Source organism: Lutjanus erythropterus, chromosome 6, assembly GCF_056507025.1.
Source record: "Lutjanus erythropterus isolate fLutEry1 chromosome 6, fLutEry1.hap2, whole genome shotgun sequence".
NCBI lineage: Eukaryota > Metazoa > Chordata > Actinopteri > Lutjaniformes > Lutjanidae > Lutjanus > Lutjanus erythropterus.
The window spans coordinates 23888384-23901643 of NC_139322.1; the positions used below are offsets into that span (position 1 = coordinate 23888384).

Below are 13260 nucleotides of genomic sequence, written 5' to 3' on the forward strand. Positions count from 1 at the left end.
TTTCATGTTACTCTACAGGATGGTCCATACCTGTCAGGTACAGAACGTCATTCTTCATCAGGGTATGTCTTGATGTCATTATTGTCTGATGTTGTGTCTGTTTACTGGTAATAGTCTGAAGTCATGCAGTATGTCCATATGTCTAAACAAACACTTATGAGAACTGATATTGGGAGATTCTGAAAGCCTGGCAAAAGAACATAGATGTTAAAAATAATTAGACTAGACTAGACTGTAATTAGACTTCTAAAAGCCATTGGGCCTCATGCAAGAACATTTTCGTATTGTTATTGTAAACCTCTAATTGTTTTCTGAGAGGCTTTATTGTATGGGTGTTCCCAGTTGGATTCACCTAATTCTCTTAACTGGACAAACGTGTTGTAAAATATCTCCTTTTAGCCTGATGAATGCTGCCTGTTTGTGAGGATGATTTCATCATTTGTCTAATCTATGCCTGTAAAATTGCTATATAAGACTGTATTTAAAGTTTAGAAAGTTTTATTTACCATGTTATTAAGAAGATATGTAATTATACAATAAGTAAAATATAGAAATTCATACTATGTAGCATCAAGTCCTGCTGTTGGAAATTAAAAAACGAATTTTGCAGTGTCATATATTGATAGTGACAGTGTTGTGCATGAATACACTGAAAGAACGCATGTGCAACTAATGATCGTGAGCGTCAAACATCATCAACTGATACAATGAGTGTTTTATTTGATCATGCAGCATGAAGTGTGTGAACTACACTGCAGATTGGATGCTCTGTTACAGTGAGGAACAGACAGTGGTATTATATCTGCTCATCATCCCTATCTCATCTCCTTCTTCATCTCTTTGCAGTTCTCATGTATTATGGTGTATTCCATTTGAACTGGGATGTCAGAGTTCCCAGTTGAAAAATTCAACAGTATGTTGGTGTTCAAGTTTGCTGTTTGCTGTTTGTTTGCTACAGATATAGGTTATCCTAGCCATTGAAATTAATACAAAAACATGAATATTGCCACCATTTAGTATGAAGCCATTATATAGACTCCAGTGATGGTAGGAGGAATTAAATTTAAAATTTAATTAAAAAAAAGAGAAGAAATGAACATGAACTAGTTTATTTTTCAGGGACTATGAATGTAGTTCAAAATTCAAAATTGTGAACTATGAATGCAAACTAATTCATTTTAATCTCTGTGAACTTCCACAACATTGGCATTACAGGACCCCCCCCCCAAAAAAAACCCAATTAGAACATGTTAATAGTACACCTGTTAATTACATATAATCAGAGCAGCGCTTCACTGCACAGACTAATATGAGAGGCGTTATGAAAATTCTATAATCTAAATATAATCTAAATAAAAACACCACTCAGTTAATTAGTAAGGTGATGATAAGAAGATGAACAGAAAATTAATTTTGTATTTAGTTTGTGTGTGTTACATATTTTTTTTAGTTAATTTCAGCACTGTATTCAGACTCCAGATTTATTCCGAATGCGGAGATTCAGATTTCAGGTCAAATTAGTGTTTTTGTGATCTGTGGTGTTCTGTACATGACTCTCTATGACAGGTCTGGATCACTTAAGAAAGTCATTCACAGCTAAAAGAAAATTCTAAGTATAAGAAAATTGGTGAATGCTATAAATTCTCTTAAATCACTTAAAACACAAGAGGTTCTTGCATGAGGCCCATTATTTATCTGTGTTGCCTATAACTGCAGAGCATTTAATCAATTTACCCATATAATTTATTTAGATGTATGTTTGTTGGGTTATAACACTCAAATGTGCAGCATGTTGTTAATAAACTATGCATTACATATACATGTTTGGCCTTTAGATAATGTTCTTATATTTCAGCAACTCACAGATGAGTGACAGTATGTGGACTGTGTTGTTCTGGGTCATTTACTGTCTGTAACAACTTTACTTCTTTACTTCCTCTCACAGGTCTGTTCCAGCTAATGGAGAAGAAACTCTTCAGCTTTTGGCAAATGGGAAGTTAGAGAAATTAAAGGCTCAAAGAAGAGCATCCTGTCAGAGGCCTGAAAAAGTTTCACACCAGTTTCAACTGAGCATGCTCCAGGTGAAAAAACAGCAGCCATCTAAGTAACAACCTACATTACTAAATTTGTGTGTGCCAATAGATTTTGAAAGGGGAAAGTATATAATGTTCCTTTGTCTTGTCCACCCCAGGTGTCTGGTAGTGGGGACAATATGGTGGAATGCCAGTTGGAGACACACAGCAACAAGATGGTTACATTTAAATTTGACATTGAAGGGGATGCACCTGAGGACATCGCAGATTATATGGTACACTGCTCATGTATTATCACAGACTGCATTGCTTGCTAAAACAAAATCATTTTATGTGTTAATAATTGCTGTTTGGCAATATTTTGCTTGCAGGTGGAGGAGGACTTTGTCCTTGATGTGGAGAAAGAGAAATTTGTTGAGGAGCTTCGAGCCATTGTCAAGAAAGCTCATGAACTTCTTCAAACACATTCGCTGGTATATTGACTTAGATATTTGTATCTATCATCTTCTACCATTTATTCTCTCTTTCTCCTGTTTATGACTGAATAATGATGAATTTGAATCTTGATTTCTTTATTAGACTGGATCGACTGACCAGCTGCATGTGAGCACTCCTACTAGCTCTTCAGGTAAGTTATGAATATATTGTGTCTTATTCATAAAAAAAGTGTCAGTAACACTTGATTTGACGGGGTGATATGACACTGCCATAGCCATGATGTGACAGCTGCTATGAACATGAAGGAGTCTTTATGAATGATAATGACTGTTGTCATAAAGTGTCACTCAGCCAGTTATGCAATTGTTAATGCTAAGTTGACATTATATGAGAAATCTCTGTTATAACACCTTGACATTAACCAAGACAATGTAATCTAACGTAAATGTGCCATAGCACATACAGCTGTTTTTCAAATTGTATTTGCCATTAGTCAGTAAAAATATTTGTTTACAAAGTATGACACATGATAACATGAATTATAGTGACAATTGAGACCATTACAATTATGTCATGAATAATTCCCTTGAATTCACGTAAAGTGGTAACATTTGAACTTGTCATGAAGCTGTCATTAATTGTTATTACACTGTCACACACTTTTAGATTTGTGTCCTAGATAAATCCCTTGACCCTAACTACAGTGGTACGATTTGGACTTGTCCTTAAGATGTCATTAAGTGTTATTACACTGTCAAATGTAATCCCTGCTAACACAGTCAAACCAGGACCAGTGGTGGCTAGTTTAGAATACAATACCAAGGTGGATTTCTTTATTTCTAGTTTTCTTGCTGGGTTTGGCTCCCAGCACTCTGGGGATAAGTCAGCTAATAGGATGGCTAGCAGGACCACCAGCAGCACGATTAACCAAGCGAACGTTAGCTACAGTTAACAGAGGTTTACCACTTAACCTACTTTAACAACAACTTAAGATATCTGTCCATCAAGAAACTCTGTAAATGACCTCAGTACTGTATTCTAATTGCCAAACTGGCCTTATTAAATGACATCTTTATGACCTCCAAATGGTACCACTTTAGTTGAGGTTACAAAGACAACACAAAGAAGTGACCAAATAATACTTAATGACAACAGTCATAAACATTCCATAAAGACTCTTAAGTACATGACAGGTGATTGTGGTTATAATGGGATTGTGTTAGTCTTGTACACACTCTTCAAATAAAGTGTTACCAAGGTGGGTCTACAAAATTAGAACATGCAGTATGCTCTATAACTGAACTTGTTGTGACTTGAAAAATGTTCTTTTCAGTGGACTCGGTGCCCCATTCTTCCCCAGTTGGACGCTGGCGCTTCTTTATCAACCAGACTATCCGCCATAGAGACTCTCTATCCAGCCAGGGAGGAGCCACACCACCACCCACTACAGAGTTGAGGATCCCTCAGTCTCCTAAAACAGAGAAAGGTGAGCTCTAATCTGTTCCGTCTTAATGCTGTGGCTTATTAACATGACTAGGTTGGCAGCCTAACAGAAACTAACCGTGTACTTCTCTCTGCGGCTGCAGAAAGTGAAGGATCCCAGAGTGTGGAGTCCTTGACTGGAATGGCCTCTCCTCCCTGCCCCACTCTTTCTGCCACTTCCCCTCCAGTCTCCACTGTCTCAGCCCCTTCCTCCATGGCCCCCTCAGCCACAGCCACTGCCCCAGCTCCTCACACCACCATCTCTGAGAGCATCTCTGCACCAGCTTCCACTCTCGAAGCCTCTGTCCCTGCTTCAGTTGGTCTGGAATTCCTCACCACAGCTTCTGCTGAACATATTCCCACTGCTCCCTCATCCATTGCAATACCTGCTGCTGCTGCTAACCTCCCCACCTTGTCTAGTACTCCTGCTGTTGTGTCTCCCACACCCACCACCATTCTGCCAGATGTGCTCTCTTCTCCTGGAACTAGTGGTTGTTCCATTGTAGGTGACACAGCGATAGCTGCTCCAAGGTCATGTGTTCCTGCAGCAGACCAGTCTTCAACCTCTTTTCATTCCCCTCCTCCTCCTGCTGCTCCTGCAGTGATCTCATCTGCAATTAGCCAAATTGGCATGGAGCAGCAGCAGCAGCCACTCACTCAGGTGGCCAAACCAGCCCCACAACAACCACAACAACCACAACAAACACAGTTACAGCATGCATTACAGCAGCAAGTATCAGCAGTTCAACAGCAACTGCAGGCATTGCCGCTTGAGCAGCAGGCTCAACAGATACAGCAGGCAACACCACAACAGCAACTGCAATCACAGCAACAAGCGTACCAAGAACAAATTCAGTTGCAACAGTCTCTCCAGCAGTTACAACATCAGCAACTAATGCAGCAACAAGCACCACTTCAGCAACAGTTGACGGAGGTGCAGGTGCTGCCTCGGCCAGGTCAAACAGAGCTGTTACAACAGTCTGTGCCTATGCAGCAGTTTCTGCCCCCGATGTCCATACAGCAGACCCAACAACCCCTTCCTCAACCACAGACACAACAGTATGCCCCACAGTTGCTGCAGCAGCCTCAGTTACAGCAGTTACCACAGCAGGTTATGGCACCACAAGCTGCTGTAGTGCCCCAACAGCAGCCTCACATTGATCACCAGTTAAACCTACACCAGACAATACACCTACAGCAACAGCAAATGGTGCAGCAGCAGCTCCAGCAGCAGCAACATCAGCTGTTGATGAGTGCTGTGGCTTTAAAGGCAGATCAGAGCCAAATGTTGCCTCTGTCAATTAGTCAACAGTTTCTTCAGCAGCAGCCACAGCTAAATGTTAACGCTGTACCACAACAGCAGCTTCCACAACAAGCCCAAGTCCCTGCTGAACTGGCACAGCAACCTACACAGTCACAGATACAGCTGCAACACATTGAGCAGCAACAAGAGGTGGTGAAAAACATGGATACACCCCAGAAACAGCAATTTCCTGTGCAGAAGCAGTCCTCTTTACAGATGTCAGAGTCAGAGGTGTCCACAGGAGAGACAAGTTTCACAGAGGACACATGCAGCTACTCTGCCCCTTTTCACCCTGCCTCTGACTCCTCTCTGCTGCCTCTCCATCTAGGCACTGCTGACGCCCCCTTACCTGCTCTTTCCCTCACAATGACTCCATCACCTGCTCAGCCATCTTCTGTGGCTGAGTCGGACAGTGAAGGCCCCCCCAAAATTGATTTTGTAGACAACCGCATAAAGACGCTGGATGAAAAGCTGAGAAACTTGTTGTATCAGGAGTACAGCAGCAGCGGGGCGGCACCGGCAGGGGGAGCCGCCTCTGGCCCTACGTCAGCTGCTTCCACGTCAGCAGGAGGAGACGAGTCATCTGAGCCACTGTCGATCCACCACTTGTCTTTCCCCCTACCTGCCTCCTCTTCAGATACCTCCCCTCACTCCTCCTCCTCCACTACCTCCTCCACCACCTCCCGTTCCTCATCAACCTCTCCAGACCCGGAGAGGGATGGGGCAGGAGAAGAAGCTTCCTCAGAAGTGCTGAACTCCATGGAGGTGGTCCCAGTAGAGCAGCAGCCTGGCCCTTCTCTCCCCTCCACCTCTGCCTCATCCACCCCGCCTACCTCTCTCCTGCCTCCCAATCAGGATAACTCTGCTGGGCAGCAGCGCCCGCCTGTACCAGGAGAACCAACCATTCTTGTGAGTGAATACTATGGAGTAGATTTTTGAGTAAACTTCAAAATCAAATCAAATTTGAGTAACACTCATTTGAAGGGGTGTGCATAATTTATTAATGTGTATGGATGTTGTCAGTAAATGTCAGATGGTCAGTTATGTCATCTTTAATACAAAGTTGACATTGTTTCAGATGTCTTTGTTATGACACCTTGACATTAATCAAGCCAATACAAACCTTACGTTAGTTTAATTACTGAGTCAGCTAATTAGACAGCTAGCATATGGCTAACCCAGCTCACTAGCGAACGGCAGGTACAGATATCAGCAGACAGCAGTTAGGCTAATCTAACAAGTAAACTGCAATTTTTCCATTAGGCAAATCTGTAAACTAAATTACCAAGGTACTGGTACTTGGAATTCTGTTGTCAAAGTGGCCTTTATAATATTTAATCACATGTTTATGACAAGTCCAAATGCTGCCGCTTTACTCGAAGTCCAGGAAATTATTCATGACACCGTTACAAAAGCATTTAACAGTGTAATAAAACTTAGTGACATCTTTATAACTAGTCCAAAATGTACCACTTTATTTGAGGGCAAGTAAAATATTCATAACACTCTTATAGCGGTTTTGTGACAGCCAGTATCACTACAGCTAACAGTTTCTTTAAGTTTGATAAAGCCAAGTTGTCATGAAGAAACATTTGTGTCTTGGTTAATGTCAAGTTGTCATCACAAAGACATCTCAAACAGTGTCAGCTGACTAAAGATGACTGGATGACACTTAATGACAAAATCATAAGCATCCATAAAGATTCAAGATGTTAATGACAGTTGTCATGACACGGTTATGACAGTGTAATGACAGTCTTATGCACACCCATTCAAATACAATTTTACCCAAATCTGTCTTTCACTGTACTATATTTACATTACATTACTGTTTATATTTAAATGTATAGCTGTGTAAATGTCCACTCTGTGATATTTGTTATGTTTAAATGTTTTATTGTCTCCGTTTTGGACGTCTCCATGCAGCCACTCTTAATTGTCTTAACTGTTCTAGGCTGTACCCCCACACTCTGACACCAGTACCACTGGAGACGCATCGTGGCCCCCCAATCAGCACCCGATCCCCCTCCGGCATGGACAGCAGAAGCACAATGCAGGAGGTGGATATTTTGGCCTAAACCTGACATGTCCTAGTATCAGAAATCCTGTTAGCAAGAAATCCTGGACTCGCAAATTCAAAAACTGGGCGTGCAAACTGCGCCACTCCGCCAGCTTGTTCAAGAAGCCCAGAGTCCAGCAAGGTAGCGTCCTCTTAGGGAGCAAGAGCGAAAGAGAGCGCGAGAGAGAGAGAGAGAGAATGGGATGTTGGGGCATGGACCTAAATCTAATATCTAGTACTAGTTTTAACATAGTAAAATAACTTTCTTAACCAGGAATTAATAACTGTTAATGTTAAAGGATGTTTACAGCTAATAAATCCTGTTTTGTATATTGTGATAATAGTCTCCATGTAATGTCAGTGTTGACATCACTACATACATTATTGTTTTTTTTGTTTTTTTGTTTTGTTTTGTTTTTTCTGAATTTCTTTTTGCTTAATTTAATTGTCTTGGCAATCTTTCTTTTTGCATGGGTTACTCACCCAGGGGCGAGAACAGTGGAAAGTAGAGGAGGGTGGAAGATTGTAGGAAGAGGTTGGCATCAGAAATCTGATGCCCATCCCAGTGCAGATGAGCTCTGGAGTAAAGCCCAGCTGTGCCTGTGCCCAGGACATTTCCCTTCATATGACACACCCCTTTATTGCCCCAAGCCACAGCCAGCAGCAACCATCTCACCTCCTCACCCCCACCTGCTGGCTCAGAGTAGACAGCACCGTGCAACTCACGCCATAACACAGATAAGATAGATGCTAAGTTGCTAAGCTGATATCATGCAAACAGTTTTTGCTCAGAGTATGTGTACGCTTTCTGTGTCAGCTCAAACAGTATACCCTTGATGGTACCACTTTGCAATAAGACTACCCTTATACATGATTTGTAAATGTTTTTAATTAGGTTATTTATTAGGTTGTAACAGTTAATAAATCATTAATAATCTTTTACAACACATTCAATGAAAAGGGCAACAGTGACCTATTGCTTGCCAAATAGTGAACCCACATTTATCTGTATTGTTTCTTACTTAGCCTACTTTGTCCTCTCCATTTGCCAGCATTTACTCCTGTCAGCTTCATCGGGTATTTGTTAATTAGCTACTAGCATTTAACCACTGTTAACATATCTTGATCTTATATTTATCTTAATTCTAAATGGTAGTAAGTCACTAATAAATGGTGATGTACCCTTTACAATAAGGCTCCATTTGTCAATTATAAATGGTAGTAAGTCATCAGTAAGATTAATTAGTACTAAAGATCTTGCCAGATTCAATTGGATCTTGCCAAATAGCGAGCACGTATTGATGTATGAAATTTCTATAGCACTGTTAAAACACAGTTACAAAGCGCTTTGTAGAACAAGACGAAATAATACACCTAGACCAGGTAAAAACATTAAAAATATAGCAACATAAAATATAGGACCTAATAAAACAGAATGTACTAAAATGGTAAAATACAAGTGATAAAAGAGAGGTAGAACTTATGAATGAGGAGTTCCACAGCACTGGGGCTCTAAGAGAAGATGGCACATTTCCTTTAGTAACAAGGCGGGCAGTGGACACAGAACGGTCCAGTCTCTTGCAATGTTTCTAAATTGGAGAAAGCAGTTTTACACTACCACAGTGATTTGTGTGTCAGGTTTGGGATGTCAGACAAACCATAACCTAAGAAAGTGTACCAGTGTCTTCACTGCCAGTTTATAGGACATAAATTTGCATATATTGTAGTATGTTAAAAAATAACACAGAATACTGGCCCAAGAATTGACTCCTGGGGAACACCACTTGCAACCACCACTTGTTCATAATTGTTTATTAACGATTTATAAAGTGTTTACAACCTAATTGGTAACCTATTTGGAAACTATTTATAAATCATTTGTAAGTCCTGTCTTATTGTAAAGTGGCATTGCAGTGCTTCATTAGACTCTACTATATGCTGTAGTTGTAGTAGATGCATTTATGAAGATTACTTTGTCATTTGCATCGTCTTTATGAAATTTCCAGATTATTATTAAAGTCATTCCTAGTAAATATTGTGCACATTACCCAGGGCTTACAAGCTACTGTCAGGTTCTGTTGTATATGGGTAGACTTTTCATGTGGCTACGCTTTATCATTGTTAAAGTATTCCAGCCATCTTGCATACGTTTGTGTTTATATGTGTACTATGTGTAACAGTAGGTCAGAGCTTTTTTTTGCTACAAGTGCACATGCATGAGCACGTATGTTATGTCCTACATGAGTGACTAATAATGGATCATTATCTGTAAGTAACACCTATATCAGGCTGCATATGTTTTATGTTGGTCTTCTTATGATTAATTATGCAGTGATTATCCATATACACACTATGCTACTGTAGTAATCCCAAATATCAAACACACTGAACAATATCACTGTGGATCTGAGCCCAGATCTCAGATGTGATATTGGGCTCTGTTGTCTGGTATATGAATGGGAATATGGTGAGTCAGTGAGAATGAGAGCGTGGATGTGTGGGTGGGTGGGGGTACACTGTTGTTAACATTCAACTGCCATCTCACAATATGTTTTTGTTTATTTAATGACTTACTATAATTGTGTTTTTTAATGAAACAAGCATTTACCACCCCTTCCCACACGCCCATTACATATTTCTCTTAAGCATGTATTGTTACATTCACAATAACTTACACTTGTTCTTCAGTTTTCTGTTTGTAATGTAGAAAAATTATTGCCACAGAACTCAACATATGTTTACACATTTCATAGACCTGCATGCAAGCCATGTAAGTCACAAAGTTGATGATGTGTGACATTGGTGGGTGATTTCTAACACTGTGCCTTTGTGTTCGTGCCCCATGTCTATCTGTGTGCATCCATATGTCTCTCTGTCGTGTTCATTTTTCTGTGTCTGTTACTTGTTGTCTGTGTCTGCCTCGTCATTCATGTGCTCTTTATACCTGTGTCTCTGTGTCCCTGTCTCTTGGTCTTCGTCTGCCCTTTTTGTTTTTCATCCCTATCTCTTTATTAGAGGGACGTTCCAGCAGTCAGGCACTTGGAGAGGAGAAGGAGGCGCCATCCCTAAATCCACCACAGTCACGCAAAGGACGATTTCAGGTAGGAGCAATAATACTGATTTTTGGTTCTATTTAGATGTTCTATTGCGCATGGTCTAAAGTGTTCAGCTCCACTTTGCTATTTAAATGGTGTATAATCTGTCTCAAAGTAAGGTGCAAAGGCGTTGTATTAAGTCTCTTAATTAATCATAGGTGTGTTTTGGGCATAACATGTCTTAGAGTCATTTCCTATTCCCTCTACCTGCCTTTGGCACATTGCTATTTTAATGGCAGATTTGGCGAGTTTCGAGAAATGGCGGGTTGGGTCGTAAAAAAAGTTAACACTATGATTAGTAGAGGTGCTGTGTGTAGGTTTATGCACAAGGCACAGCAGCATGACTGCATTACTGTGGGTATGGAAATGTTATGTTAATTACTGAAAGCAGCCTTTCTAATCATTAAATGATATTGTGAAAGAAAACATTCAGACATCACTACACAATACAATGTATTGTAATATGTAGGCACATCTCACTATCCGAATAATCCATCCTTTAAATAGAAGGAAAATACTGCCCCTTTGACTTCAGACCAGCACCCGTGGGTGCATAGGTGGGCACAAGTACATTTGCTACATACACAACGTGAGTGCAAGGGCAAGAAAGTGATATCTGCGTTAGTCGGAAAATGGCAGTGACAGCTATGCTGTGCACTGCTTTGCACTGGGCAGAAGATAGGGCCCTTTATCTGTGCCACTCATCAGTCTCAACCATCTTTACCATCAGGACAAACAGCTAACATCTCCCACATCCTCTGCCACCAGGTGACTCCAGTGCCCCAGTCCTCTCCACCGAAGGAAGCGGCGTCAGGCCACGGTAGCACTCACAGGAAAGTGGGACGTTTCTCTGTAACCCAGGCTGAGACTAAGAAAGAGGACAGGCAGACTGACAGCTCCCCAGTGTCTCCTGATTTGGAGAGGGAGAGGAGGAGATCTCGGGCGAAGGAGGGAGAGAAAGAAGAAAGTAAGAGGACCCCAGCGATGGCTCACCTGCCTCGAGGTCACGGGCCCAGCCACTCGCCCTTAGGCAGCAGCGATGATGATGATGAGAGTGAGCTGGAGGATGAAGACCTGAGAAAAGAACTACACAAGCTCAGAGAGAAGTAAGTCAGTCAGGGGAAACACGCAATACTATATAAATATGCACACTATATTTAGAATTTAATTAGAGTTTTCACTGCTTTGCTTTGCCGTCAGACAGCCTTTTCCAAAGGGGGAACTGATGACACCATGCGCTATTCAAATGCATTAGACCCCTTTGACAAAAGAGGTCATTTTACCTTGCAGAACACAGGAGTTGCTGGTCCTCCGCTGCTTTGATTGGTTTGTTTGTGGTATTATGTAACTTTTGTGTTGCAACATGTTAATTCGGATCCAAACTACTTGCTGTGGATCAAGGCAGCACTAGACCACAACTCCCGTGTTTAGCAAGGTAATATTACTGTTTTTGTCAGAGTAGTCTGGAGTGATATAATGGCTTCAGTGAGCCAGTTGTTCAGTGGCTCAGAATCACAGAGGCAGATTTAGTGGGACAAAAGAAGGTTTTGTTGCACCCACTTGAGTTGGACAACTGACATTGTGGATTTATTATGATTGGTTTGGGGAATTAATTGTGTCATTTTTGTTATACATTTCTGATTATAATCACGCACAGTTCAAACCTAATATCAGCAAAGTGTACAAAAACTTAAGTGACAATATTTTGAATTTGTGGATTTGGGTTTCTAGTGGCATTATTTTAGAGCAGCCATTCCCAAACTTTGTAGTTGCATTACTTTCAAAGTAAAGCACTGAATAGTTTTTGGTTGTTTATAGCACAATAACATCTGATTTAATGTGATGAAAAAAAAGAAATAGAGCCTAATCATTTGAGCATATATGCCATTTAGCACAGCTGTAAGGTGCTGGAAATGCTTGAAAATGCACCTTGAAAATGCTTCAAACGTGCTTGAATTTGACTTTGGAATAGTGTAGAAACCATGTGCAACAATTTGAATTAAATTCCAACCAAAGAGACCAAAGAGAATTACACATGCACAAGCAACAGATACAGCAGGCTCTCCCACTGATTTACTGACAGAGAGAAATATGTGTGAGCAGGCCCAGTAACCTAATAGTGATAATAAGAATACCAAAATTACACCATGACACCGCCATTACATTTTCCTCTCATACATCCCTTTGAGACACCCCACTTTTGGAAACAGTGCTTTAGATTTCACAAAATGTTTCTCTCTCCATATATTCTATTCTATTTTATGCCTTTATTTATGATTGTATCTTGCCTGTGTAACAAATGTTTTCACTCTTTGCATGTTTATGTTGTTTACTCAGATTCTCAGAATTCTCCACATCAACTCTGTGTTTTCTGTTTCTTGCTCTGTAGGCACATCAGAGAGGTAGTATCCCTTCAGGCACAGCAGAACAGAGAGCTGCAGGAGCTGTACAGACAGCTCCGTTCACTCAAAGACCAAAGGCAGAGTCTGCCTGCCTCACTGTCCCGAACACCTCCTCTTCCCACGGCACCCCCTGTCCTCTCTCCCCGTAGGCCCAGGCCGGCCAAAATCAAGCTCCGGCCCCGGCCCCACTCTCACATGGATAACAACGGAGTTACTCACTCGGGTAAGTTTTTTTTGTTTTTTTTTCCAACTTCCAGCTTTCTCTTTTTCTGTTGCTTGCTGTTTGTGAAGTTGTTTCTTGTGTCTCTCATCCAGGGATTCAACAGTCAAGTAGTTTCTCAGGTGGTGAACAGAGTAGACTGCCCCTTTACTGCAACCCAGAGCACCACACTACTACACTGCCTGCTAAAAGAGGTACAGTTTCCCCTTTAAATATAACTAGACAAAA

At 41.0% G+C, this 13260-nt stretch overlaps 1 protein-coding gene across 1 annotated transcript in view; it reads left to right on the forward strand.

Moving 5' to 3' along the window:
- The window catches only part of wnk3 (WNK lysine deficient protein kinase 3), a 56058-nt gene that overhangs the window by 39700 nt on the left and 3098 nt on the right, over window positions 1-13260 (forward strand). Inside the window, exons 12-23 of the mRNA XM_084721276.1 lie at window positions 19-62; window positions 1946-2081; window positions 2192-2308; window positions 2405-2506; window positions 2613-2661; window positions 3805-3957; window positions 4058-6165; window positions 7211-7457; window positions 10331-10416; window positions 11179-11516; window positions 12800-13035; window positions 13128-13226. Coding sequence (XP_084577402.1) covers window positions 19-62; window positions 1946-2081; window positions 2192-2308; window positions 2405-2506; window positions 2613-2661; window positions 3805-3957; window positions 4058-6165; window positions 7211-7457; window positions 10331-10416; window positions 11179-11516; window positions 12800-13035; window positions 13128-13226 — 3715 coding nt within the window. The remainder of the gene's footprint in view (window positions 1-18; window positions 63-1945; window positions 2082-2191; window positions 2309-2404; window positions 2507-2612; window positions 2662-3804; window positions 3958-4057; window positions 6166-7210; window positions 7458-10330; window positions 10417-11178; window positions 11517-12799; window positions 13036-13127; window positions 13227-13260) is intronic.